The sequence below is a fragment of the Oreochromis aureus genome, linkage group 11, assembly GCF_013358895.1.
Source record: "Oreochromis aureus strain Israel breed Guangdong linkage group 11, ZZ_aureus, whole genome shotgun sequence".
Taxonomy (NCBI): Eukaryota; Metazoa; Chordata; class Actinopteri; order Cichliformes; family Cichlidae; genus Oreochromis; species Oreochromis aureus.
In genome coordinates this window covers 23,370,726-23,398,428 of record NC_052952.1, presented here as the reverse complement: position 1 = coordinate 23,398,428, position 27,703 = coordinate 23,370,726, and the positions used below count along the sequence as shown (strand labels likewise).

Below are 27,703 nucleotides of genomic sequence, written 5' to 3'. Positions count from 1 at the left end.
CCAAAGAACCCTCATTAAAGCCCATTCTGAGCCAAATAAAACACTTTTAATCTTGTTTCTTTTAGTTTTATAAAATACTGAAATGTAACAATTAATTGCAGTTTTAATAGGATTTTATTGATGAGGGAGAGTTTCGTCACTCTGCTCACAACACTTCATCGTGGCAGGAATCCACTGCCCAAGAACAATCAAGAAAGAAAAAGAAGATTACAAATTGCAGCTTTTAGAACAGATTAAACAAACTTCTGGCCAATTATGGTCTGATTTTACAAGCATTCGACAGAGTCACGCTAGTCCCAGGCTTGCTAATCAGCTGCTAGCTGTAGCTTTATTTAACAAAGGGCTCAATCTTCAAACATACCTTTTGGCAAAAAAGTAAAAATCAAAAAAATGTTAAACAATGCCTTCAATTATTGTTAAGCAGTCTCGGTTGGATAAAATTCACTGTGCTGGCATCAGCATATAAACATGCTGAATAAGCGCAGCCGAATCCTGGACGAAATACTGACAATCCCCATCAACATCTAAGGAAAACAGTTGTAGTAGTTAAAACACTACAGGTTTAATTCCTGAAACAGCCTCATCCAGCAATACAGGAGTGTAAACACCCATCCCTCCCCCCAAAAAACCCACATCAATCTCAGACACAGAATAATGTAAATTCAGATCAGATAAATTATCTCTAACTGACTCATAATAGCAGTAACTGTGCGTGAAATGTTTACTTTATTAGTTCTAGTTTTACAGCCTAACATTTCCCACGTCGCCTCCCACACCCTCTACTCAAAGTTGAGACACACTGTGGTCAATGTAGAAGATTTAGAGTTGTGTTCTTTTAATCTCCAGCTGCTCTGAGAGCCAAATGGCTGCTTCAGTGAATGACATCATATCAACAGTGCATTTGATTTGTTTCATCATACTTTTCCAAACTTTGGCATCTCAGCTGTGAGGTCACTCATTTATGAAGAGATTGATCATTCCAGGCTGAGGGAAGTTACTTCATTTTGTCTCTGAGAACTACATGCAATGTGTGAAGCTGAAGTCAAACCAAACCCATTCCTAAACGCTCCACTTTAAAAAAATAAAGGCTTCAAGGAAGAAGAAGCAGAGCAGAGGCACAGCATGGAATATGCTTTATATGAATGGATTAGAATTGAGCATGTTAATGTACAGAGAAGGTAATGACACGAGGAGGCGGAGGTGGAACAAAAAAACGAGGAGGAATGCAGGTTTATGGGAAACGAAGAACGAAGAGTGGACTGGGGCAGATGGGTAAAAGTCAGAGCAGAGGAACAGGCTATTTCTTCCTTGCTTGCCTCTCCTATTATCACTCGCACTCATTTTCCCGAAGGACGTTGTACATGTTGACCGTAAAGCCAGATGGCTTATCGTCGCTTCGTCTCGGATGCCCGAACCCCTCATCTTCATCGTCCCCATCTCCGTCCTCGTCATCGTCCGCATCCCTGTCTCTCTCTTCCTCTGGCTCGGTGCTGGACTCGCCATCCTCCTCATCGTCCCTCTCTGCGGTTCCTTCTTCCTCTGTTGCTCTTCCTTGAAGAGCCATAATCTCCGGCAAGTCTGGGTGATTTTCCCAGTGCTCTGCAGACCATAAATAATCCCCAAAATAAATTAATTCCACCCACCTGGCATTTTAACTTTTCGAATAGTCTCAGAGTTGAAATGAAGAGACACAGAGGGCCTTCTCTTACCTCTCAAGCAGCTGTACCCAGGCGGTCTGAGGCAGAGGCACAATCTGCCATCAATCGCCAACCTAAGGAGGCTATTGGCTGCACGGTACACGTCGTTGCGAGCTGCTTTCGCTGTCTTGTAGCCTCTTCTCTCCGCCCAAGCTGAAAGAAGGAAGCATTTTCATGACATAAACTGGTGACAGTTTATCAAATGAAGGTATAATTAAAAGAGGAGTCTATATTTATTTTCCCACTGGTAATAATGTCTGTGTATCCAAAATATCACGTCTGCCTATTCCTGTGCATAACTGGGCTCTCTTGCTGTACTGATAATATTAGAAACACCACAAAACTGGCTGACTCGTTCTTTCATTATCATGAATGAGGCTGTTGTAGTTTATTTTGAGTGCGTTACTAAAACACCGCCCTGCTACTGTACATGGTTGTTAGAGCACCGAATACACAGCTGAAAACAGCCCAACTAATACTTCATACTGCTGCCTGAGTGACATGGACAACTAGCTGTCTGAGTAAATAACAAATACCGTTTAAAGGCCAGAGTTTATATTTGCGACTTACATTTTTAGTCTAAACAATGTGCCTGGGGCTGAGTGCCACAGACAGCTAGGGCATGTCAGTATTTGTTTTCTAATTGTTTTATTGACTCATTTTTATTTTCGTGACGTTGAGCAGCACTTTGGTCAGCATTTGTTGTGATTAAATGTGCTCTATAAAAAACTGACTTTGTTCAATTTGACTTGATAAATGGACCAGTGCATTGTTGGCTGATTTTACTACACGGCTGTGTTGACAAGAGAGAGCAAATAATGGCAGTGGCCCTGCAGCGGGAGGTCTGGCTGTGCTTTGAATTGTACTGATTTTGTTATTTTAGAATCAATAAAGATCCGTGACTTGCATTAAAGGAAGCTTGCCATTTATCCTCTCAATATTTTAGTGTATTGAAGTTTCCAAACTATCCACGACCACAACAACTCAGATGCTGTGACACTAACTATCACCTTACCCTCGCACACATCCCAGGCGGTCCAGCTGGGCTCCTCAGACTCCTGGTTTCCTTCATTTTCCTGCAGACTGGGATGTTTGAGCTTCAGTATGGAAAGGAAGGGAGTCCTCTCACACAGATAACCCACTGAGCTGTAAGGTTCTTGTAGCTGAGACACTGGGTAGATGCCTGCCAGAATCTATAGAAAATTCATTTAAAGATAAAGACAAGAGGAAGAAATTCAAGAACAAAATGAAGACAGGTCAGAAATTACCTTTGGCAACAGCAAGATAGCAACTAAGAGCTGTTTAAAAATTAAAGTGACAATCACACAAAATACTCCTGGAGAGACTTGAGTAAAATCAATAATCCATCTCCTCAGCTGTGTGAGCGTGCTACTCAATACAATTATGTTTCTACCGCATCTAATCGGGCAAGTAAAGTGAAAGTCACATCTGCTTTGGAGTACACAACAGTGAACTTGTACCTGTAACTGCTTATTGACACGGGAGGGGAAGACCAGCCCGGGGCAGTCACAGAGCTTGACTGTCGGAGTGAGGTAGTAGGTCTGGAAGTATTTGGTGTGACCTGGGGTTCGAGACACGCTTACCACCTTCCTTCCCACCAGGCTGTTTATAACTGAAGATTTACCAACATTGGGAAAACCTGGAAAACGAAAGAGAGGTTACAAAGGCACTCATATGTAACAGTGTTCAAGCTCTAGCAATTATTTTTAAGAGTCACTGTTTGTGACTTTATATTCAGATGCCAATAACTACATTCAGTCAGGAACACTAGATTCAAAAAAAGATTAACATTTCCATCTGCAAGAATTTATATTTTACAGTCCAGCTCTGCTCTATGACCTCCTGCCACTCGAAGTGACCACCTTCAGAAGTCAGAGTTTCTCACTGTCTGTCACTTTGTGCGACAGGATTGTAAAAACTTCTTAATGTTTAATGATAGTGAGGTGCATTTTTTAAGTGCATGATGCATTGTCTTTTATTAAAAGATAGAAACACCAACTGTACGGTCACTTCGCACGTCAACACCACAAGAAGGAGATCGAGCAGGTGTTTTTTGTTGCTTTTTTCCTGCAGATAAAGCAGAGGAATAAAAACACTGCCTAAAACAGGCAAATATGAACTCAAATGACTTGCTGGGTGCTCGGTTGAGCGTAATGAAATGCATCATGGGAGGTTGCTGCAGAGCCAATGTTTTTCCCTGACAACTTTTCTTGTTGTATTTTATTCTGAAGGCTGAACCCTCCCTTTTCTGCCACACTAGACACTGAAATTACCACCATCATTTCAGCCACAGTTTTGCAGTCGGCCAACATTTCTACCGACATTTCTCACTTCGCCGAGAGGAATTCACACAAGTAACTTCTTCTGCATGAGGGAACACCTATAGCTATGACCTTGTGACGCTCACAGACACATCCAAAGATCTAGATGGAGAATTCTAGTATATGTTTAATTTAAGTTAAAGTTACGAGTGAGACTGACCACTAACAATAACAATGTGAGAAGGTACTGTGGGGGAAATAATTATTTGACACCCTATTTTATGGATATTTGCTTTGTAAGTTTGCTCACTTATAAAGAAATAAACTCTGGTACTGGTATTTTCATTTTGATGAAGATAAGAATATCAACCAAATCCAGTAAAAACAGATAAAATAAAAGTTATAAATTGATTTGCACGTCACTGAGTGAAATACATATTTGATCCCCAAGCAAAACATTAGTTAGTACTTGGCTGGAACTCTTGTTGATAATCACAGCCGTAAGACGTTTCTTGTAGTTGGTCACTGGGTTTAGACACATCTCAGGAGGAATAGTAGCCCACTGCTCTTTACAGAAAGTAAAGAGCAGAAAGTACAGTTTTCTTGGCTGCTGCTTGGAAAATGAAGCTTCAGCTTCCTCACAGATTTTCTACAGAACTGAAGTCTGGAGACAGACTAGGCCACTTCACAAGCTAAGCTATTGGTCTAAGCAGACTGGCTATTAAGATCGGCCGATCTACTAATGGTACACTCGATTATAATCAAGATACACATAACGAACATACCATGATTTCCTTTATATGGCCTTCAGGCTAAACCTATTCGTCCTCTAGTTTTTAATCTGAAAATCAAATTATACTGTTGTGGACTGGTAAGACAATGTTCTTTTCAGATAAAAGTGAAATAATACTGTGTTCCCAGATGAGCATGGATTTGTGGTACTGTTTTTCTATCTGAAAAAATTATTCTAATTTCTTACCAGAAAAGCAATATCTGGAGAAAATACTAAGATATACTTTCCAAGTTTCTTAACAAGAACCTGTTTTGCTGTAATTAAAAGAAAATGTTCACTGATTCTGGCGAAAGATTGTTGTTCTCTGAGAAAATGATTACCTATGCAGCCCAATGTAAGAACACCATCTTTGTAGAGTTCCTGTGATGGACCGCTCATCTCCAAAGCACTATCACTTTGATGCTCCACCAAGACAGACTCTGCTCCTTCATCTGTCCGTTCTCCGTCCAGCCGCTCAGAAACAGCATCTCTCTGAATCTTCTGCTCCCAGCTGGAGAGGTCAACTGACAAAACAACAAAGCAACAAAAAACAAAAACATGATCAATAACATTTTGCTGATCGAAAGAAATGTTGATTAAATTCATCGTGTGTATAACTTAATGTATTAATTATTATTATAAAAGAAGAACAGTCAATTGACTTTTTCTCCTACCTCTCCCTGATGTGATCTCCTGGCAAGACTTTAGGATATCTAAAGGACCTCCAGCGTAACTCCAGTCAGCCTTTCTCCTCATCCTCTTCTTCTGGAGGACTGTGAGTCAGAACAGAACAGAAAAGTACAACAGTTATTACAGTCACTACTGGGGCTGGACAGACACACAGCAGGTTATTCTGATTACACTGTGCTGAAATAAGTTCAATAAGTGACAGGTTTGTCTTTCTGACTTTATTTTTCATGTATTTCTTCTCTCTCTAACCCCCCCCAAGCTCTCCCTCTCCTCACCTGTGCTGTATGGCTGGCCACGGTGTGAGGTGAAGCAAACTATTTCCAGGTGGGGGAACTGAGAGGCCATGTAATGTTTCCAAGCGATTACTAGTGGTGGAGGACACAGGTCGGCTTTGTTCAATACCAGGACCACGTGCTTCTGTAGCTCTCCAGTGATGTAGTGATACAAGTCTGGAGGGAACTGCAGCACCTGGGTGGTATACAGGTCAAGTCAAGAGCAATAGAAACATTCATAGGCAGTTTGACAAAACAATGATGGAGCTCACACTTAACCAAATCCAACAGAAAATAGGTACACCTTACGTACATCAAAAACCTTTTGTTCACCTTTGGTTTTTAGGCGAGAAGAGGGCACTGAGAGAAGTTGTTGGAACGATGACCTCACTGACCTGGAGGCAAAATACTGATCTAAAGACCTGCAGTCTATTGCAGAGCTAATCCATGGAGGGCTTTGAAAACAAATAATTTATTTAAAACTTTACAGGCAGCTAGTGCCGCAGAGCTGAACCAGTGTTTTCTGCTCTGTTTTCTTTGTTGATAGTTAAAAGTAGCTGCATGCTGAACCATCTGCAAATGAGAGTGACTGGAACTGGGTAATCCCATATACAGGGAGTTGCAGTAGTCCACTCAAGAGGTGATAAAGGCATTCCATAACAACTACTGCCCTTTGAAAAAATAACCCATTAGATTGAGTCATTATAAATAGAAACAAGTATAAGTGTACTGTTTTTAACTTTGCATTAAAAGGGAAAGCACATGTCAGAAGCACAAAACTAGGTTTTATTTTTAATGTGAATTCAGATGTTTATAAAGTGTTTATAAACATTCTTAGAGTAATGCTAAAAAACTAGTTCATGTGTTTGTTACTTCTAGGCTGTATTGATCAAACCCCATCACACTACCTTGGCCCAATAAAGCACTATGATCTAATACCATTTTTTCCATTAGGTCAGGTCCACTCAGGTCAGGTCGGCTCGACTTGTTTTTCAAGGTTTTCCATTAGATGATAGAACCTGGTACAAGGTACATTTTTAGTACCTTCTCCACTGGGGTTCCAAGCAATCTGAGGCAATCTCCTCTCTTCATTTATGGGCCACTACTGACGCCATTAACTTTTGTCTTCTATTTCCAGTAGATTTGTGTTTTATCTTCTCAGTGCTCCTTGTTCTGATGGAGATCTCTTCCTCTTAAAAGGGAGTTCTTCCTCCCTACTGTTACCAAGTGCTTGCTCACAGGAGATCATCTGATTAGTGAGATTCTCTCTCTCCAATATGGAAATATATTTTCCTTAAAATATAAAGCACCTTGGAAAGGATGTTGCTGTGAACTGGTGCTATATAAATAAAACTGAATTGACTTGAATCTTCAGGAGCAGATCACACAGACACACACTGAACACAGCAGTAAGTAAATTCAGCTCACTTCATCAGCAAGGTCACAGCATCTATACAATTTAATGAGATGCTGATAAAATGTTCCAGAGTGAATTTTCTGATAAACTGAAGAGACGAATGAAGGGTCAAATTTATTCACATATAAAATACGGTCATTTATTTTCTTCTCAAATAATCAGCAGACAGCTTTGGTGCAACTCATGAAACTCAATTTTACATCTAAAAAATGGGTAAAATGACAATAAGCGTTTGATGCCAAAGCAGCATTTGAGATAATTTTCTAATTTATATCTTTTTTTGTTGTCTGCCAGCGTACACCTACAGGTAGTAATAGCTGTATAGAAATCTTGCTATCTACTCAGTGCCCTCTGTTCCCACTGAAGGCTCTCTTTAACAAAACCTGCTTTCAGGATAAAATGCATCAGGTAAACAAACAGATAAATAATAACTATTGACTGTGTCTCCATCTAGTGGTTACCAACTCTACCTACCGGATGCCTGATGTCAACAATGAGAAGAATCACATCCGACATCTCCAAGACTCTCCAAAGCTGCCTCCACGTCTAAAGGAAAGAAAGTAAATGGGGGAGAAGAAAGAGGTTTAATACTGTAAATAAAATAAATTCACTAGTTCCTTTTTTACTCAACTTGAGGATGTGTTATAAACTACTCGAACATTTTCCAAGTGACTAAACACAAATATAAAAACCCAAAGACAAAGTCAGACTGGTTGCTTGTAACGGTGTACATGAAGAGCGTTATTTAACAAATAGAAAGCTCTGCTCTGACCTGCGCAGATGGATACCGAGTTTCAAGCTGATTAGCTGCTTGACCCACAACTGTTCAGCAGGTTCAGCTGCAGTGGGCAGCTGTTTTCAGTGAAAAAGCTCTAAATAACACAATGCACCAGACCTCCACAGCTGACAAACAGCAGACCAATGCAATTATTAACTAGCTGGTGAACATGGTGGAGCATTTAGCAGCTCAAGAGCCAGATGTTTAGTTAATTTGCAGACTTCATTTGGGAACCAAGAACAGGGATTGAATATTGGACCTAAATTTCCCAGGTGGTCTAAACATTCACTCTCCAATTGAATGATGCTTCATAACTGCCACACGTGTATTTGCAAAACTATTTTCTTAAAGTTCTTATCAACTTGTTTTTACTGCTTTCAGAGAGCCAAAAAAGTACAAAAAGCAAACTAACCCCTAACGAGTTTCAGGTTTATTACCTGTCATTTTAACGTGTCAGTGTTAGTGACCCGTATTTAACTACATTTAATCTCTATCACAATAATCACTAATGTTCAGAGGAGGGTGCATACTTATGAGAGGAAGGAGTGTAAAAATAATCACCATGTGACACATGTGGTCATTTGCACTGTCAAAACCACACAAAGAAGCTTAATGTTTTTTCTCCTGAAATAAGAGTGAAGGGCACTAAAACCAGTAGCTACAGTGCTGAAAAAGGTAACATTAACTTAATCAACTGAAAATGGTCATTTCACTTTTCACATCGGATGTAGATTTAGATGTGAGGGTACAATCTGCTCTCTACTTCCACACTGGAAACTGGAATAACCAACACCATTTAAACCAAAAAACGAGGCCCAGAGCTTAAAACGTCCTACACTGTCACATTCTTTGCACTGCAGTACTGCATATTTCACAAACTGAGAAGCTGGTTTCACATGCAAACACCACACAGAAAGGCCTCAGGAAGGTTTGAACCTCTGAGGCGATTGCACTAACCACTGTACCGTCCAAAGACTACCCTCAGTGTTTATATTTGTCGAAGTGACAGACAGCTTTCAGATGTTTCTATTAATATAAAAAAAAAAATAAGTTGCAGGTTTAAGATAATATTCCTTTAAAGTCTAATGTAATCAACCTATTTGGGAAAAACAACATGTTCAATCTGCTTTTTAATCTAAATTATATTTTTCTATTATTCTGATTTCCATTTAAAAAACAAAACAAAAATAAGCAGACAATTTCAGACTACTTAGAATCACCTATTACACCAGCCCTGCCTCTGCTGTGATATGGCTCCAGAACCCCCCACTATGAAATTAAATGATCTGCAGGGCTTGTGGTTTTGAACAATATTGTTATCGTTTTCATACTCGGAGCAAAACTGAACAATAACACAGCATGCAAGGAAGATATGATGGTGCTTTTACCAGTGGGAAATATCAGACAATACAAAGCTATGTTCTATAACTCTTTGTAATCCCTACATCATCCTGAGCTAAGAAATGAAATAATGAGTCTGTGGTAAGTCCTGGAGGCACATGCTGGATAACAGCTTGAACACTTATGCCTTTAAGACAAATATGGCACAGCAGGTCTGCTGGGTAATCATCAGCTTACCTAAAAATGTGTTAACAAGCAGCAATACTTCATGTTTCATCTGTTCTCAAAGAGTCAGACACGATTCATGAACACAGACTTTTTGCAGAAGTGTTCTGCCACCCAAAAAGCAGTTACCACATTACTAAAATGGCTCCATGACTCCAAAATGAAGAACAATATTGAGAAAAGACACGCATGAAAGCACAGTGGCACAGCAGAGAATTTCATTAAATTAGTCACTAGCCCTGGTTCAGTGTGAAAATGACGAGGTTTAACCACAGTGGTGTGGCGTGTGATGATTCAACTGAAAAAGTGGAGGGTGTTTTGACTTGTTGGATTCTGGACAAAGGTCGCTAGACTGAACACAAGCGTTACATTTATATAAACTAAAGCCCCGTGAAGATAGAATCATAATTATTTAGGCTTAATATTATATTTAAGCTTATGCATACGTTCAATAAGACAGATCTGTGTTCACTCATCTGCCTGCAATCCTGGGTCACTGGGATACTAGCTATTCTTCTGCTTAGCGGTGCTGTCAAACTTAATTATGTTGTTATCACTCAGGGCCAACCATTTTCATGCCCACCTTCTACAAACCAGCCTCAGTTCTGTGTGCTTAAATCTCTTCTGTCATTCTGCCTTTTCAGATTCTGATTCATACTGTTTTGTAGCTTCATCTGAGTCTAATGGCCAAATAATTTCTAATTCAAACTCAGTGCTTTAATGAATTAAATTCATTTCTTTTGAAGGATCTCTCCTTAATTAAATTAAATTCAATTAGTTAACCTCAATAGTCATTAACTTAATGACCATCATTTATTTAGCTTTAAGACTTATGAAAATTAATTAATAACTAAATTATGAAAAATAAATAAATAAATTAAAATGTGATGGTGGTGTTGAACACAGGTTCATGGGGAGGTGGGGCCTCACAAGGGCATCTGTTAGTCCCAAAAGCCATAATCCTTCCACAGTTTCACCTACAGAGATATTTACTCCTTTTAGATAGATCCTGGTAACTAAATTAACTAGCTCTCTTTTAACTGCCTTGGCTCCAGCTACAGTAAAAAGTGCATGAGTTTGAGCTTTTACGTAGGGGTGAAAGTGCACAAAGTTGTTTTCTATGCCCATTATTTTGCTTTCATAATCATCGGAAGCCATACTCATAATTGAGATTAACATCTGATTAAGTGCTCAGCGACAATAAAAGCAACTTCATAGTACAAAGGTTCTCCTAAAAATCAGCACTTCAGCCTGAGTTAGTTTAGGCAGTCCTGGAACTTTTAAAACAAAATTTGACCTGCAAAATTCACCACAAATGCTGCTGAAAAAAACATAACCATCAAAACTTTTTACAGTTCATTATTGTGCAGTGGCACTTCTTCAGTAAAAACAAACTCCTTTACTTAGTTACCTCCAAATTGTGCTCAAAGTGGCTGAGAGAGCCAGGTGGGTTTCTGGAGTGCAAGTCATCCAGGTAGTCTCTGTACGATTTCTCCTCTTTCCTCAGCAGGCTCTCCCGTGTCATCTCATAATTCCAGGACGGCCGTCGTGGGAAACCAAGGCCTGGCAGTGAATAATCAAGTGTTAGTGTGTCAAGCAGTGACCCACTCCATTAGCCTATTCTGCTCATGTTTGGTTTATTTTAGGATGAAGAAAGAATTAACACCAAAATGAATCAGACCTTTCTCTGAGGGGTAGATGTCATTGATGTCAACCTCAAGTTCTTTGTCTGACACTTGTTGCAGCACCTTGTCCATGGCCAGCTTCTTCCTCTTCTCCACTTCCTCTTTACTCTCTTTCTCAAAGTGCAGTCGGAACCTAAAAAATGAGAAAACCCCCTGTTGAGCCTTTGTATGACTGTCTGCTGTTATGATAAATTAATGATAAGCCCCTATCCAGTGAAAAATGTGCCTTCTTCTTTTTCCTACATTTGAAAGGTTGAACCACATTATTTCGAAATATATTATATGAGCATTTGATTTATACTGGGGAAAAAAAAAAAACAGGTCAACTATGTAACGTCCTACAGACCTAATTTATTTTAACCTAATTTAGGATTAGAAGATCACTCCCTACTTGTTAGAGATTTTTATTTTCCTTTTTTTTCCTTCTCTCTTGTGGTATCTTCACTTTCTAATTTGTTGTATATTTATAATAATTTAAAAAATTAAACAAAGAAAAAGACTGTATAGACAAAAGTATTGGGCACACCCCTTAATCTTTGAATGAAGGCGTTTTCAGTACAGGCAAACTGATCACCAAACCATGTAATCCATCTTTACAAACATTTGTAAGAGAATATGTTGTTAAAAAGGGCTCACTGAATTCGACTATAGTGCCATAAAAGGATGCCACCATTACAACAAGTCAGTCTGGGAAATTTCTTCCCTCCTAGATATTCCACAATAAACTGTAGGTGGTATTATTGCAAAGTGAAAGGGTTTAGGAACCACGGCAACTAAGCCACAAAGTGGCAGACAAAGTAAAGTAACAGAATGGGCTCGCTTAGTGCTGAGTGCGTAAAAGTCACCGACGTTCTGCTGACCCATTAACTGCAGTGTTCAAACCTCCTCTGGCATTAACATCAGCACAAAAAATGTGTACGAGGGGCTTCGTGACATGGGCTTCCACGACTGAACAGCTTCTGCTGAGTGTCAGTGGCTTTTAAATACTTTTAATGTGTGTACGTAAAGGCAACAAATTCAACATTCTGAATTTTCTCTTTGTTTACTGACAATTTGGCCTGGAAACTGATCCTGATTGAGTAATCAGCATAAAAAGGAGGTGTTAAAGCTTCAATTCTACAGTGAATATTAAGAATGGACTTGAAGCATGAGACAGTTTGTGTCCAGCAGTTAAAATTGTGAAATGAAAAACCCTCCTTATTGTTGTATTCTTCTAAGTGTTGTAGAATTTTTATTTTTATAATTAGAATGAGATTATAAGCGTTATAATTACATTTTGACCTCAAATCCAACACAAATTATATTATTTTTGTAAAATTCAACACATGTGAATTTATGTTATTTTCTGCATGATCTTCTAAACCTCCAATTAGTTATCAAAATGTAGCCACTTCCTGCTTAAGCCTCTTTTTTATGTGCGACTTCAAGCACAGGCTGCTGGATTTCGCTCAGTTTTACAGAACAAGAAAGTGAAATCTTTTACAGTGCTGTACTCTTACAACTCACCTGTTAGGGTCATATCTTCCTTCTGTGTTGAAGGGCTGCTGATTTATTCTTCTAAGATCAGTGGTCTCGCTGTCTGAGGTATCTGACTGCCGCTCTCCTCCTCGCTCCACACTGGCATTGCGACTGCTTGGCCCAGAGCCTGTGTCACCTGGAAGATCACAAACCAATACCAAGAAATTTTCTTTTAACTTATCTGCTGCTTAAATACTGTGCTTATTAACATGTTTATTGGTTCATTTTGGTGGAAATGTTTGGTGGAAATGCTTCCAGGCATAAATTAATTTGAACATGATAATGTTTATGAAATTCACATCCAACTATCCTGACCTCTTGATTATTTAATGGAGGGTACAATAAATCCATAATCTCCTCCTGCACTGCAGAATTCATTGACTACCCTGTGTGGATGACCTGACCTTGGTAGAAAAGACTTTCAGTGTATGTATTAAAGTGTTTATTGTTTACAGTAAGCACTTGAGTATAAACCTTGCTATGAAAACATACTTTTCTTGTTAATCACGCTTTAAGTGGACCCAGCAACACCTAAAGGAAAGGCAGGATTTTTCAGAAAGTGCCTAGTTGCAACATGCCTCGTTTTGACATGTTATGTCACATTTTATGGCTTCCTTGATGGAAACTAAATCACGTTATCACTTGACACGCCGACTTATTATTACTTGAAACATAGCGAGCACATGGAAAATCTTAAACCCAACATGCTATTAGTGGTAATAAATTGACCTATTGACAGTACCACGGCCCAAGACCTCTGTTAATGTGGCTCTGTCTCTAGTAGTTTCTATGGTTAAACAAAAAGCACACGGCTTTGCATTATTTAACACATTTAACGCAAGTCTGTGCGCTAATTTTCACGTACTTGCCCACTCCGAAGGCAAAGTTATACCACACTGCTTCTTATTGACTGCTAGCTGAAACAAGCACTGGCTTCAGTTTACGGGCTAAATGAGTGATTTGATAATCAACTTAAGAACCCCCGACAACATGCAGACACAAAGAGTCATTGCAGTTAAACTCAGCTATGGAGCACGGACCGTTAGCAAACTGCTAAGCCTAGCATGCTAACGGCAAAATACTGTTACCTCTCTTTCTCTCCCGTTTGACTTGTAGCTGTTTCTTCTTTTGTTTGTTGCTAAATGGCTTTTTCCGGGGCATAGTTTAAAAAAACAAACAAAACGATTAATATATTTATATATAAAGAAAGCTATGCAGTATATTTTGCTGCGTAAAGCTTCTCACACAGCTTTCTTATTGGCGTTATTTACATGGATGAAGTTTCTCGACTCATACACTTTTCAGTGACGCCATATCCACTGCAGACTGCGGAGAATGACGGAAGAAACCAATTTTAGGTGTTGGAAAACCGATCAATTTGTGCAATTGTGGGGCTTTATTTAAATCTCAATTTACGATTACACTTCAAACGATTAAACATCCTTACTTTGTGTATCATTACGTAGAAATATAATCTGAAAATAACCGAGAAATTGATCACGACACCCCCGTGCTCTTATGGTACAGTCCACTTTTGTAAACACCTCACAAATTTGCACATTCCAGCAAATATACCTGATCCACGGGCATGATTGTCAAAAAATAAACATAAATGTGTTTATTTATTTTTAAGAAAAATAAAGACTATGTGAAAGGAATTGGGGAAAAAAAAGGATAAAAAGTTAAAGTGCCCCCATAAAGCAATTACAGCATATATGAAAATAATTAAAAAGGCAATAAAGTAGAAAAAAATTAAAAAGAAGTAATCACTTAGAGGGTTTTATTTTTATTATAAGCAGAAAAAAAATCTCATGAGTCATTATGTCTATGAATAAGTGTTATAAATGTTGTTACTATGGAAGTATAATAGCAGAAGCACATTTGGATAACACTACTTTGAGGACATACATACAAAGCAGTACAACTGGATTACATGAACAGGCTCATCACTCTCTCTCAAAGGGTATGTGAAGGCCTGCAAATTGATTTAAATACATTATGTGTTTTACCATATCCTTTAAGCACGCAATCATACTTTATAAACTGGTATGATATAACTTTATATACGTGATTGCTATTTTTTCTTTCCAGAAAAAAAGGATCACAAGCATCCATTGTTATAACTTCGCAGAGTTAATAACGCTGATGTAAAAACTGAAACTTTCTGTATGAAAGTATAAAAAAATACTTTCATAGTCAACTTCTAATTTCAATAAAAGGAAGTCAGTAATTTGAGATGGCCACAGTTGTATCTGTAGGGAAGAGCAGGAGGTGTTAATAGTAAAGTGAAGTATCTCTTAGATGCTTCCTATTATAAAACCATCACTGTGATGGACTGAAACATACTTTATTGCAGCCTTTACATGCACGTCAGACTGGACAGCTAAGCAAACAAATCAAACAAGGCAAAAAAGAAAAAAAAAAAGAGATAAAACTTAAAAAAATAAAACTAAAATTATAGTCTTCAATTTATTGTGTCATGGTATCGTTTCTCCTGTCTGCCTCAAAAAAATCATTCAGGCACAGTCATTTGTTCCAAAGTTTCTGCATCATCTTAGTATTGCTTTAATTATTCCACTCTTCATCCTCCATCTCTTGTTATCATGAATAAATTTTAGCTTCCCAACCTCCCACTCTCCCTCCTTTCATCTTCTCTAAGAGTTGAGGTGCTCCACTTGGATGGTGGATGCTGACACAGTGAGACAGAGGTCCTTGTGGGTACTAATGTCCGCCACACTGACTGGCTTGTACTGGATGTCGTTGGCAGACACTGTCTTGTATTGATGGAGGTCAAACGGACAGGAGATGGATTCTGTCTGAGGGTAGTTGCTCTGGCTGTGTCCTTGCTGGCCCCTGCCCGCCGCTCCACTCCCAGCTCCTCCAGGTCGGCTCGATGCTCCATCTGCACTCTCTACCCGGCTCTGAGCTCCAGCCTGGCCCTGGGCCTGGCTTTGGTTCTGTTGTGCCGGCTGTGCTGCCATGACTGCTGATGCAGTCAACTGGTCTGGGTTGTGTTTCTCCATGTGTTTCACCAGATACGTCTCCTGAGATGAAGGGAGGATAGGTAGAGGGGAAACAGTGGAGACATGACTACACGGTGTAAAGTAGCTGCCAGGTGTCTGATGCCAGTGAGGCGATTCATAGTGTTGCATGTAGTAATGCTCTTCAGAAATGGACATTTGTCTTACTGAAGTGTAAGTGCGGTTGCAGAGACCACACGAGTAGATCCGGGCATGTTTGACAGTGTGTGTGGACATGTGCACCTCCAGGCTCGCTGCATCTATGTATCCTTTATTGCAGTTGGGGCACTTGTAAGGCTTGTCTTTGTTGTGTTGACGCCGGTGAGACTAGGGGAAAAAATTGTTATTGGTGGAGAAAAAAAGGCATACCAATACAGTGGAATGTTTTGAGAGTTAGTTAATACCCAAACACTCCATGCATAAGAACAGAACCAAACTCATTCACACCTGTAAATTTGAGAGTTGCGTGAAGGATTTCTCACAGCCTGGGTGACTGCACTTGTATGGCCGATCTCCGGTATGAATCCTGAATAAAACACAAAAAACACACACATGTACAAACACAAGCGCCTATCACTTTCAGGGTGACCTAACCTGACTGCAAGGAGATGAGAAACCCTAGACCAGTGGGTGATTTACCTGCTGTGCTGCTGAAGGTGACTCAGCTGTCTGAAGGACTTTTCGCAGTAGGAACAGGTGTAGGGTTTCACTCCGGTGTGGATGCGGATATGTTGGGCCAGGTAACTAGAGTTGGCAAATGACTTGGTACAATGGGGACACTTGTGGGGCTTTGCATCTGTGTGGTTCCTGATGAGAGCAGACAAGATGGTAAAAGAGAGAAATGAAAACAGGACTGTAAGGATAAACTGAAGACAAAAAAAAGCCTCATTTTAAGATAATCCTCTTAATTTATCATTTCAGGGAAAAACATCTCATACAAGTAAATTAAAGCTTGCAGCGATGAAGCACAGAGCAATGAAACATTTGGAAATTCTGAAGGCCCCCCCAAAAAAGCTATACTGATTACGGCCGGCAGTAATTACAAAATTCACATGAACATCCAACAACATTAATAATTTTATCTGTCTGGACCAACTTGATTAGATGGTTAAGATTTAAAAACAAGAGATTATATTAAAGGGGACCCATTATGTTATGTAATTTTCAGCTAGTACTGAATTTAACATGAGTAGCTTTTCAAGCCTTACAGTCCAAAAATCACTGAGTCTGTTACTGCCCCTTGATGCAGCCCCTCAGCTGTCTGAAACAAGTTGTTTTATCTCCTTCTCTCTCCCCTTGAGTCTATTTTCTCCATCAGACAGAAGGTCTGAACAGCAGGTGGGTGGGGAATCTATGCTCCTAGCCAGAGCTGTGTCCCTGAGGTGACCACTTTATGGATATTGACTCTCACTGATAACATACAGAGCTAAGAGTTGAACAAAATATCTACAACTAAGAGAACAGTCTGAAAGCTGTGTTTTTGCCTCACAGAAATTACATTACGCTGACTTGTTTAATATGAAAATCCGGCATTTTAATGGTATACATATGCCAGAAAATAAGAAAAACCATAATGGGTCCCCTTTAAAACAATAAAATAATAAATACTAACACGTTTTACAAATGTATCAGTTTATCATGCTTCCCGAAATGATGGAAAATTGATCCGAGCACGCCCCCCCCCAAAAAGGATGAAACAAACATGATAACAGAGCATGAAAGCAAAGCATGGCAGAACATCACTATTGAGTGGAGAAGGTGAGAAAAGCACTGACAAAGATATGAACCATCAAATCAATAACACAAAGGGCTGTACAATGGTAAAGAGCAACAATACTGTCAACTTTATTTTTTAGAAGTTTACTTTGAAATAATTGAAATAGGTATGTGTGTGTCTATGGAAGAAGCAGTGTCAGAGGACATGACAGCACATGCAGACAGAAGAACAGAAGGTGCAGTGCAAAAACGAGCAAGACCTGCAGAAACACAGCAAAGACAAAAACAAAGGCAGGGAAAAAAAACTAAAGAAAAGAAAAAAATTTTACGGCCAAAGGCCAGACTTCAAAGGTGTCATCTGAATTTTAATATGCTGAAAAGGTCACTGGATGGAACTGGCAACATGCGAGCCAACATCCACAAGGCAATGTAATATGGTCTGCACTTCACTGTCTTCACCAGAATGGAGAAGAACATAGGAGGGGTCTTAGCAGGACAAGTTAAGAGAACAGGGAATATGGTATGGGGTGGGTAATGGGGTTGGGGGGTCTGTAGTACCGTGAGTGCTGCTGTAAGTGACTGAGCTGCCTGAAAGATTTCTGGCAGTAGGAGCAGGTGTAAGGCTTGGCCCCACTGTGGATGCGGATGTGCTGGGCCAGGTAGCTGGAGTTGGCGAATGACTTGGCGCAGTGAGGACACTTGTGAGGTTTGGCCTCTGTGTGCGACTTGGAGTGGATCTGCATGTCAGACTTACTGAAGAAGGTCGCCGCACACATCCGGCACCTACAGGCGTAGAGACAGAGAAATGGAAGGACGGGATGGAAGTACAAGGAGGAGGAAAAAGAGGGAGATGTACAAGAGGAGGAGAAAAAAAAAGAGAGAAGATGGGACAGAAGAAGATTAGGAGACAGGGTAATGGAGCAATGACCCACAGAGAGAAATAAGATATCACAGAAAATGAAAAGAAAAAAAAAGAAAAAAAATCAATGAAGACAAAGGCGGGTTAAATCAAATAAAGACGACACAACCAGACAACACAGTGAAATGTCAAGGGAGAAATCAGTGAAAACTGAGGAGGAAAGGTACACAGATACTATAAAAAAAGAGGAAGAGAAGGACACAGAAGTGAGATCACAGCTCAAAGAGCATGCTATATAAGGACAAAAGGGAGAGTAGAAGACAGGTTTGTGTCCAGTGTGTGCAGACGGAGAGAGCATCTACAAAGCATGTATTTGTTTTCTCAAATACATTTTTAGTAAAGAATTAAGCATCCATCACAAAGCCGGTGTGTTCAGCCACAACATGCAGTGAAGAGTGTTTGTCTGAGGAGTCGGCGTGTCAGACGCTAATATCCAGCACTGCCAAGGTCATCTACAAAAGCTGAAAATCTCAATGCTAATTTCCAGAAGTGAACAGAGAAACAGATGTATGCATATTTCACAGCCAGAGCAAGAACAAATGGAGATGAGCAGCAAGTATTTTTTTTAAAATTTAATAAATAAATAAATACCTGTATGTTTTCGTGCTATCTTTCGAGGCATGGTCTTCGTCTTCATTTGAGAGATCATATGGATCTCTAGCATGATGCTGCAAAGTTGTCACCTATTGATAATAAAATTAAAACTGATTTAATGAGCAGTTCATTGCATCAACCTTCCTTTTGCACATCTGTAGCTGTTCTCTTACCTGGCCACCTGGCGTCAGATGAGCCAGTATTACAGTTTCATTTCCCGGCATGCCCAGAGGACCAACACGAGACACTGTGGTCTTCTTCTTTCTCCCTCGTTTGGAGGGCGCTGGCATCACAACCACATGTGAATTCCCGTCCGCTTCTTTTTTTTCTATGAGAAGATTGACAGTCACAGGTTAAGATGACGGAACAGAGGTTTGAAAGCAGAAGGTGGAACAAGTTTGTAATAATCCCATCGCTATATTTAAATATCATCTACATAATGGTCTGTAGGTTCACTGACGTCAAACCGAAAACCAGAAGATGCCGAAGGAAGTCTAATGTGTTTCAGTATAATCGACATGTGTTTCTTTTATAAATATAAGCACATTTCATACTGAAAATCTGTATTTATGTTTGTTTTTTAAAAGCAAAGACAGCAAACAGCATCTATTGTGCTGGAAGACATAAATTTACTTGAAGGGAAGAACCATAAGTTACTGACACAGGCTGGGTAATAAAATAGTTTATTAGCAGGTAGTTTTCTGGTTTTGTTACTCATCAGATCACTCTGTGCCTTGTGGACAAGGGCACTGATGTGTTCATAGCTCAGAGATGTAATTAACGAACAGCCTGAACAAAGTCTAACTTAGCACTGCAAAAAAGACTCTCAGTCAGGTTTGATCATGTTCCAAGTCATCAAATCATCATTAAATGCTTCAGACATTTTTGTCCCCTGAGTTTTTACTGTCAGAATTTTCTTTTTCTAGTCTCAATAACTCCATAAGAAAACATATAAATGCCCCCAAAAGCCAAACATTTGACAAATGAGGGACTCAGTCAGTCATTAGTCATATTAAACCTGGTTTATGCTCATTATAGTGACCCTCATGAACCATGTGCCACAAGTACTAAAAGCACAAGCCATGTTAAGTGTTGTTTCAGTTTGTCGTGCACCTGACAATTTTTGCAACCCGGTGTACACAGCATAGCTGAGAAGCTATGAACACACAAGAATAAGAATCCTTTATTGTCATTACGTGTTCACACAACGAAACTTCGTTTGGTAGCTCCGAAGAGAATGGGCCCTTAGCGCACCCTTCGACATACATATATATATATGTACTGTACATACATATATACGACTGTGCTGGTCTCAATGATATAAACTGAAGCTCAGACATTCTCAGATTACAAAGAAGGAGATGCAGCAATGCCTTCAAAATTAGACTTTCTGGAGAAACCTCTGTGATTTCTTAGCTTCTTCTTTCTAATTCTTCTACTCGTGTACCAGCACTGATGAAGAGTTGCTGCACCTTTTATGTAGGAGAGGACTTCAGCGAGTTCAGTGCGCACTGAAGCACTAGCAAGTAACGACCATGGGGCTGCACAGGCGTCACAGTCGGCACATACCAAAACCAATAAGGTGACCATAAACCAGGCTTTACACAATACCCTGAGTTCTGAATTGTAGTAAATCTATTACACTGTTTGATCCACCCATATAAGTTCATAATCATTTACATAGTAACAATATTGTACTTCTAAGAAACAAGTTAGCCAGTTAGCCAGTGTGTGTATATAATAACATGTTCTTCACCTGAAGAATGGAGCGCTGAAACAATCATGGTTGTTGCAGGATGGCCGGACACAAACGACTGAGAGGAGGTTGGAGAGACTAGAGTTCCCTGAGGAGTCGTGATCACCAGACCAGCTGCAGAGAAAGAGACAAGAGCAGAGATGAGAAATTGTCTAAGATGAGCGGTGTCACTGAGGTTGAGGAATTCAATTTACAGCTTCAAGAACATGTTACCAAAGGCGTTTTTTTTAACTATAATCTACATCTCCAAGTGTAACAATAGCACCACAAAGCAGAATGTTTGTAATACAGCGCTAAAGTTGTCTCAGTTGAGGAAAACCTAGAATTAAAATTCTCAGTTGTTCATTTTACCCCCATTTGCTCTATTTACAAAGTTTCTTCTCATAACCTAAATAATTTAACACACTGCTGTTACATTATACTTCAAAAACTGAGCGTACGGGATCTAAATACGGCCTTAATATTTGGTGTTTCAGTGTTTTTAACTCATTCCCCAAATATGTCAACTCTTTCAACCTCAAAACTGAGAAAGAGACGCTTAAAGGTTTCTAAACACAGAAACAAGCCCACCTGCTGTCATGATGCCTGTGGAGGGGACAGGCAACACTGTGATGTTCTGGGTGCTGTGCGGAGGGTGGAGGTGCGCCGCACTACCAGCCTGGCCTCCTCCATCTGTCTTGGCCCCAGGCGTGGGGATGGTGAGAAGAGTCGTCTGGTAGTGAGATGCAGAGGAAGCAGAGAAGGAAGCGCTTTTTTCCTGTTGCTCTTTTACTTTGTTTAGGAACATGGCATTCTCAATCTGTCAGGAGAAAGCAGATTTTTCTTTGACGGAAACATTCTCTCCCCGTCACCAACTGATTGAACAGTAAATTTGCGGCCTAACCTGTCCGGGCATAGTGGGGACTGGAGACCAGAAATATGACGAATTAAAATGAGAGTCTTCCATCATTTCTGCAACGACACAAAAGCAGCAAGATTTAAAAACTTTCCATCACAACTGGCCAACTAGAATTTATTCAGTTGAATGAAATTAAAATGAGCTAAATGTATCTTATATAAAACATAAAGTCTAACTTTAGAGTTGTTTTGGAAGCTGACGTTTGTAATAATGGTACATGCATTGTGCCATATTACATTTAGTCCAACCTCATTAAAACACTCAAAGTAGGAGGAAGGAAAAACTTTTCAGTAATGAGAAACTTCATTGGGTTCGATTGCTAAAAATGACCATAAAGCTGAAGCAAAACACCCATCGATAAAACCATTTTAACAGAAAATTAATTTTTTTAGCTTTACGATTCACTGGATAACTTAATAATTGAAAAGCACTGGTTTGAGTTAGGTGTACCTAATGAAATGGCAGTGAGCCTTTTTCCCCTCACAGCTGCTTGTGTACATTAGGACTGAAAAAAAAGAAGACATTTCTACTAGAGTAATTAAAAATTGTAGTGAAATGCTCATGCAGTGTGTTTCTATGCAATCTTAATGATATAATTCCCACACCAAAGAGTGTGTACTACATTATTCTCCTGCAGATCAATGACGAGACAAAAACCAGATCAATGCATTACTATTTTAAGGGCTCACCCACTACAAGGATTTCCTGTTAGGAGGCCTCTGGGCAAAAAAGAAAAAAAAATGTAGTACCGGTAATGGTTTGTCAACCCTCTCAGTTCATTTGTGCACCTTATTCCTGAAATATGACATGGCTTCCTGAGTGCTGACTGCACACTGCAGAGAACCAATTAATTTGAGAACATACACCTTGTTAGCAAAACCAAGAGAAATAATGAAAACCATAAATCTGAATCTTGACATTCTTCAAGATGGGGATCAGGTAATAAGGTTGGACCTAGAGAGCCTCGCCATGTCAGTCGCTTCACCTTAGCGGCGGGTATAAAGCAGACAAAGTTTGTTGACGCAGCACGTTGTTGTGACATGTTTTAGAATAAAAAGCAAAGGCTGTTTCACTTCTAACCTAAGTGTACCAACAAGTCAAACCAGGACATTGAAACTAAAGTAGAGAAATGAAATTAATGTAATTCTGGCTTCTAAAAGCAAAACAAAACAATCCTCCAAAAATCAATAGGACGCAAAATTATTTTAAAGAAACTCACAGCAAATGACTGCAAAGCGTCTGAAGGGCTGTTTAACTCAGTTGTAATGCAAAAGTGGCCTCTGCAGTGGTGCACATCAGATAATTGGCACGATGCAGGTTATAACACTGTGGTGACGCTTTTGTTTGTTTGTTTGTTTTATTCTCACCTGTAACCAGGTTTGATTCAGTTATCCTGTGTGAAGCACTGTGGTTACTTTAACTATGCTGATAAGGCCCCAGGGTCAAAATCAGCCCTGAATGAGGCCAACGTGGAGTTTATAACTTACACTTCTGCTTTTTTTCCTTTGTGATACGAAATATTTCTACTGTAAGAAAACCTGGTTGACAGGGTGTTTTCCAGTTCAAGAAAAAAAATACAGTTAAGAGCGGAGTATATTATTGAGTAGAAATACATGCACTGTGTTATCATTTCCCACTGTTGGTTTTCATTTGGCTCTGGCTAAAACTTTTTTGGGTACTAAATAAAAGATCCAGTTAATCAAATTACTACATACTAACTCCCCAGTGTGAGGGTGGAGGTTTTTTTAAAGGGTCCCTGAAGGTGTGGGTCTCTTGGGGAAGCACTAGGCTCAGTTCTGTGACATCTTATTGCTACAGATACAGTTTAAAGAGGGGGAAAGGGGGAAAAAGATTCTGTTTTTCTTAATTAATGAGATAATTATGTTGCAAAAATTTTCATTAACAGAAGAAAATGTGCGGTTGCTCAGACTGAAAATCCCAAAAGAGTCTCTGTTGATTTAAAAGCTTCATTTCATAAGCATTAATGTTTAATTAAGCTTCATTTAATACAATTTTCTTTAGGTTCAGGTCTGAACCAGTGGGAGATACTGGTGTCTATGAGTAATATAGACGGTACTGTAATACACTGTTTATCAGCTTGATATTACATTGTTTCTCCAGGATCTTTAGCATATAAGACAATCCATGAACATGTGGGTATCACCCAACTTTTCTAACTTAAAAGAAAATAAAACTGTACTGCTTCACTGTTTTCATGAAATAAAGTTTAATATTACAGACGCTACTGGGGGGATTTTAAGAGATGTCATTAATTCAGAAAATACTTATTGTCAGATTATTGTATTAGATTTTTGAGATACTTGGTACATTTATAAGATAAGAAAAGCAAAACTAGCATGTTGGTCTCATGGATGAGTCATTAGAGATATTTCAATTAGCCTTTACTTTTGTCTTAATTTTTTGTTGTTTTATTGTTCATTAATTTCCATATTAAGTTTGCTGGTTTCATTTTGGTTCCTTTTGTTGGAAAATGTTTAGTAATGTTTTGGTCTTTGTACAGGGGAGAATTTTAGAAGCTCAGATCAATAAAAACACTTGACTAAACGTGTGCACAGATACACCCCCCCCCCACCCCCCAATACTGAATATGTTGACAATTAAAACGTATTAGAAAAGACTAAAACTGAAGACTTGTAATTTATATTTTGCATTTCACTTAGATTATTAAGGAATATATGAAATACTGTTTAGTTTAGTTTTTCGTTTTTGTTTTGTTGACAGTTTGTGTTACTTTTTATTATTTCCGTGTAACTAACATGTATTGTCACACCCACTTTTAGTTTTGAGTTTGGTTGCCTATTATAACCCTGTCTGGGTTCAAGTGTTTGGCTCCATACAGCTGTGATTCCATAACTGCAGCTCTGATTAAGCGTCCAGATGTGTTAAAAAGCATTATTAAATAATATGAGGTTAAACTTTCCTGCCCGCTTTCCTATATTTCAGTATTTAGCGGAATTAAAGGGGATCCACATCCAGCTACTTAGCTTTAAGTTGGCTCTGCGGAATAAAGTCGGGCTAAAAGAACTACAAAAACATGAACTTTTATAAAACGCCACACATCGGAACAATGTAAGGCGCAGATCTACAGCAGGTCTCCATTTGGCCTCCGTGCATCCTGCAGTTATTCAGGCCCGACGTGCTGATTAACATACATTTAGCAGACACACAGTGTGAGCCCGTGCTGCCTTCCTGCTCGGGAAAAAAATAAACGCAAAGCAATGAAAAAAACCAAAAGCATAAAAAAAACTGAAGCGAAGAAAAAAAAAATAGACCATCCTCACAGACTTCCGGCTGTGGGCACGGGCGGAGAGGCGGCAGCAGAGTCGACCGAATCTATCAAAATTTACTACCGACTGCGTGGAGAAGAGTGGCGTTTACCGGAGCTGACGACTCCGCTTTCCTCCGCGAAGCTCCAGCAGGCCGGGATAGTTTGGACACAGTTTCCAAATCTGTCCAAATTCCAGTGAATCAGTGAAGTTTCCCCCCCTCCTCCTCTTTTTTTTTTTCTCTCGCTCTCTTTTTTTTTTTTTTCGTTTTTTTCCCTCCGGTGAGCCAGTCGCTTCGTCTGAGCTTCACTTCCTCCTGATAAGGTCGTCAGACAAAAGAAGTGTGTGCAGTGACGTCACTTCCGCTTTCTGACAGGCAGTTAATTTAAAAAATCTAAAAAGTCCGCGATCAGCTGGTCTGTGTTTTTTTAAGTTGTAGGAGTGGTAGTAGTAAAATAAACAAATAAATAATTATTTCACTGTATCGCATGTCAGCTTTTACTTACGAAGTGGTAAGTCCCCAGTGGTGCGTTTACTTGTGGTCAGAAATATAAATGAAGTCAGTACTGTCAGGGGTGTACAACACTCGGCCCGCGGGCCAGAACCGGCCTGCCCAAGGTATTTTTTTTGGGGGGGGGGGGGCGGCACTACACTCAAATGACTTTGTTATTTCATTATTAAACAATATACACACATGATTACTTTACTTTGTCACTCTTCCTGGAGACCATAACTGGTGTCGTGCAAAAAAAGATCTCCTGACAAAAAGTTATTTCTAGTATTTAAACTGGTGTAAATGAGTTGTTGGCCTATAATCTGTCAAACACATGTCTTATGAATGATATCAACTCATTTTGAGCCAGGTAGAACACAAGAGATGCCAAAGAGATTTTCATTTATCCTTTGTGTATCCAGGTAAGAGTCACTGACATTAAAAAATGTTTTTTTCAGGAGAGACCTGGCCAAGAGGGCGGCAAACATTTAAACAGCTATATTATCACAGTTTTCTAAAGATATTTTGAGTGGCCATAATGAACTGTATTGATTATAATGTATGTACAATAACGCAGAGTCATATAGATACTTGCAAAACAAGTAATTTCTTTATTTTATATGTAACCCCTGTGTAAATCCTGTCAACTACAGTCTAATAATACAAATAAATAAATAAAATGAGGGAAGCTCAATGCTGCCACCTCAACAGCCAACACAGCAAATTCAACAACTGGTGCAGATGCTCCAAGCTATAATTAACCAAATAATTAACATCTGTGTTGGTTGTTACTACAAGAACTTATTTTCGATGTGGGTATTTAATAAAATACTTATAGTTTTAATAGCATGTCAGTAGAATTCAGCTGAGGTGGCACAGTGACCTTTTTCCCCCAAGGCCTGTCGACAACACCAAACATGTTTGTTCCCAAAAGGTTATTTTTAAAGGTAATGTTCCCAAAAATTATTCTTCCAAATTATTACCTTTCTGAATTATTTATCAATAACATTGTTATAACATTGCTAGAAGCACTAAAAACCTCACATTTAATTATTTGTTCTTATTAATTTCTGTCTCTCTTCCAAAGTGTGTCTTTTGTCCTGTCCTTCCTCTCACTCCCAATCGACCAAGTGCCCCTCCCTGAGCCTGGTCCTGCTATAGATTTCTTCCTGTTAAAAGAGAGTTTTTCCTTCCCACTGTCACCAAGTGCATGCTCAAAGGGCGTCATCTGATTGTTGGGGTTTTCTCTGTATTATTTTAGGGTGTTTACTCAACAGTATAAAGCCCCTTGAGATGACTGCTGATATGGTTTGAAGATATATAAATAAAACAGATTTGATTTGAAGTGTTACCAGAGGGATGTTTCTTAGTAAAAGGTTTATCAACAACCAACTGATTTTTTGTTGCAAGAGGTCTGGTACACCTGGATACTCCCTCAGTATTAACAGAGCTTTAAAGAAATGTGTGGCTATTCAAGCAATCTTAACAGCTCAGTTTTGAGAAACGGTGTTAGTACAGATCGCCTGTGTATTGCAGGACTAACAGAGATGGAAAGATGGTGATTCACTCTCACATTCATTCCTAAGGCCAATTTAGAATCACTAATTAACCTGGAGAGAACCTGCATAGGTACGGACTGATCATGCAAGCGCCAAGATCCCAGCAGACCAGCAGGTTTGAGCTTCTTGACTTGAAGCAAGAAGCTCAAACCTATTACCATGTGCACTAATGTGTAGCTACTTTTGGCTACTCCTTTATTCACAAAGGGTCGCCACAGTAGGTAGCTCCACATGTTTCATCTGGCAGATTATTTTTTACACCTTTCAATACACAATCCCAAAGAGATTTGTGTCTCCTGGACTGAAACCAGGAATGTTTCACTCATTAGACGAATGTGTAAGCAACTACACCATTGAACTGCCTGTGTATTATACAATATATTGCTAGAATAAGAAAAAAAAACAGTAATCTGTGCACCAAAAGTGGTCAGGGCTCATTGACTAAGGACCATGAATGCAATCACCAGATGAAATCTAACCAGCCCATTTCAAGAGTTTAAGAATAACTAGCTATAATCTGTTGCCCCAATGCATCCTCAAAATGTTACAGAGGAAATGCCCTCAGTAAATATACAAAATCTGTCACTTTAAGCCTCTGTAACATCCTGAAAACAGCTTAAGTTGCATTGACAGTATTTTTTTATTTACTGTTACCATGCAACACTGGGTAAGATTCCCTATAAATAAAATTAGACCCCAGTTAGCAGTGAACAATCCAACAACTTTGCCAAATGTTCTTCTCTAAAACATTCCCACAGACATAATTACAACCTGTAGGAGGAAA

The 27,703-nt window shown here is 39.3% G+C and overlaps 2 protein-coding genes across 3 annotated transcripts; both read right to left on the bottom strand.

Moving 5' to 3' along the window:
* Positions 1–95: 95 nt before the first annotated feature.
* gnl1 (guanine nucleotide binding protein-like 1) lies at positions 96–14,015 on the bottom strand. Its single transcript, XM_031744193.2, has 12 exons — positions 13,766–14,015; positions 12,666–12,813; positions 11,156–11,292; positions 10,886–11,037; positions 7,605–7,676; positions 5,717–5,909; positions 5,426–5,524; positions 5,093–5,275; positions 3,179–3,357; positions 2,713–2,890; positions 1,710–1,850; positions 96–1,599 (listed from the first exon to the last, which is right to left on the bottom strand). The coding sequence occupies exons 1-12, from the start codon at positions 13,836–13,838 to the stop codon at positions 1,328–1,330; spliced, it is 1,827 nt and encodes a 608-aa protein (XP_031600053.1). The 5' UTR covers positions 13,839–14,015; the 3' UTR covers positions 96–1,327.
* Positions 14,016–14,440: 425 nt separating this feature from the next.
* On the bottom strand, positions 14,441–25,200 carry znf384b (zinc finger protein 384 b). Of its 2 annotated transcripts, XM_031744200.2 has the most exons (11): positions 24,980–25,200; positions 21,566–21,633; positions 21,253–21,481; positions 20,683–20,796; positions 19,100–19,254; positions 18,924–19,015; positions 17,972–18,196; positions 16,337–16,504; positions 16,145–16,223; positions 15,866–16,024; positions 14,441–15,721 (listed from the first exon to the last, which is right to left on the bottom strand). In XM_031744200.2, the coding sequence occupies exons 2-11, from the start codon at positions 21,629–21,631 to the stop codon at positions 15,332–15,334; spliced, it is 1,677 nt and encodes a 558-aa protein (XP_031600060.1). In that variant the 5' UTR covers positions 21,632–21,633; positions 24,980–25,200; the 3' UTR covers positions 14,441–15,331. The 2 variants fall into 2 exon arrangements, with proteins under 2 accessions (XP_031600060.1, XP_031600061.1); XM_031744201.2 differs by lacking the exon at positions 17,972–18,196.
* Positions 25,201–27,703: the final 2,503 nt, after the last annotated feature.

Coding starts and splice junctions, on each gene's coding strand:
- gnl1 (XM_031744193.2), bottom strand. CDS start 13,838: ATGCCCCGGAAAAAGCCATTTAGCAACAAACAAAAGAAGAAACAGCTA. Junction 5,910..7,604: donor TTGTTGACATCAGGCATCCG/GTAGGTAGAGTT, acceptor TATACCACCCAG/GTGCTGCAGTTCCCTCCAGA. Junction 2,891..3,178: donor GTGTCAATAAGCAGTTACAG/GTACAAGTTCAC, acceptor AATTTTCTATAG/ATTCTGGCAGGCATCTACCC.
- znf384b (XM_031744200.2), bottom strand. CDS start 21,631: ATGATGGAAGACTCTCATTTTAATTCGTCATATTTCTGGTCTCCAGTC. Junction 21,482..21,565: donor TCCCCACTATGCCCGGACAG/GTTAGGCCGCAA, acceptor TTCTCCTGACAG/ATTGAGAATGCCATGTTCCT. Junction 18,197..18,923: donor GATAGCACGAAAACATACAG/GTATTTATTTAT, acceptor CTACGCCTGTAG/GTGCCGGATGTGTGCGGCGA.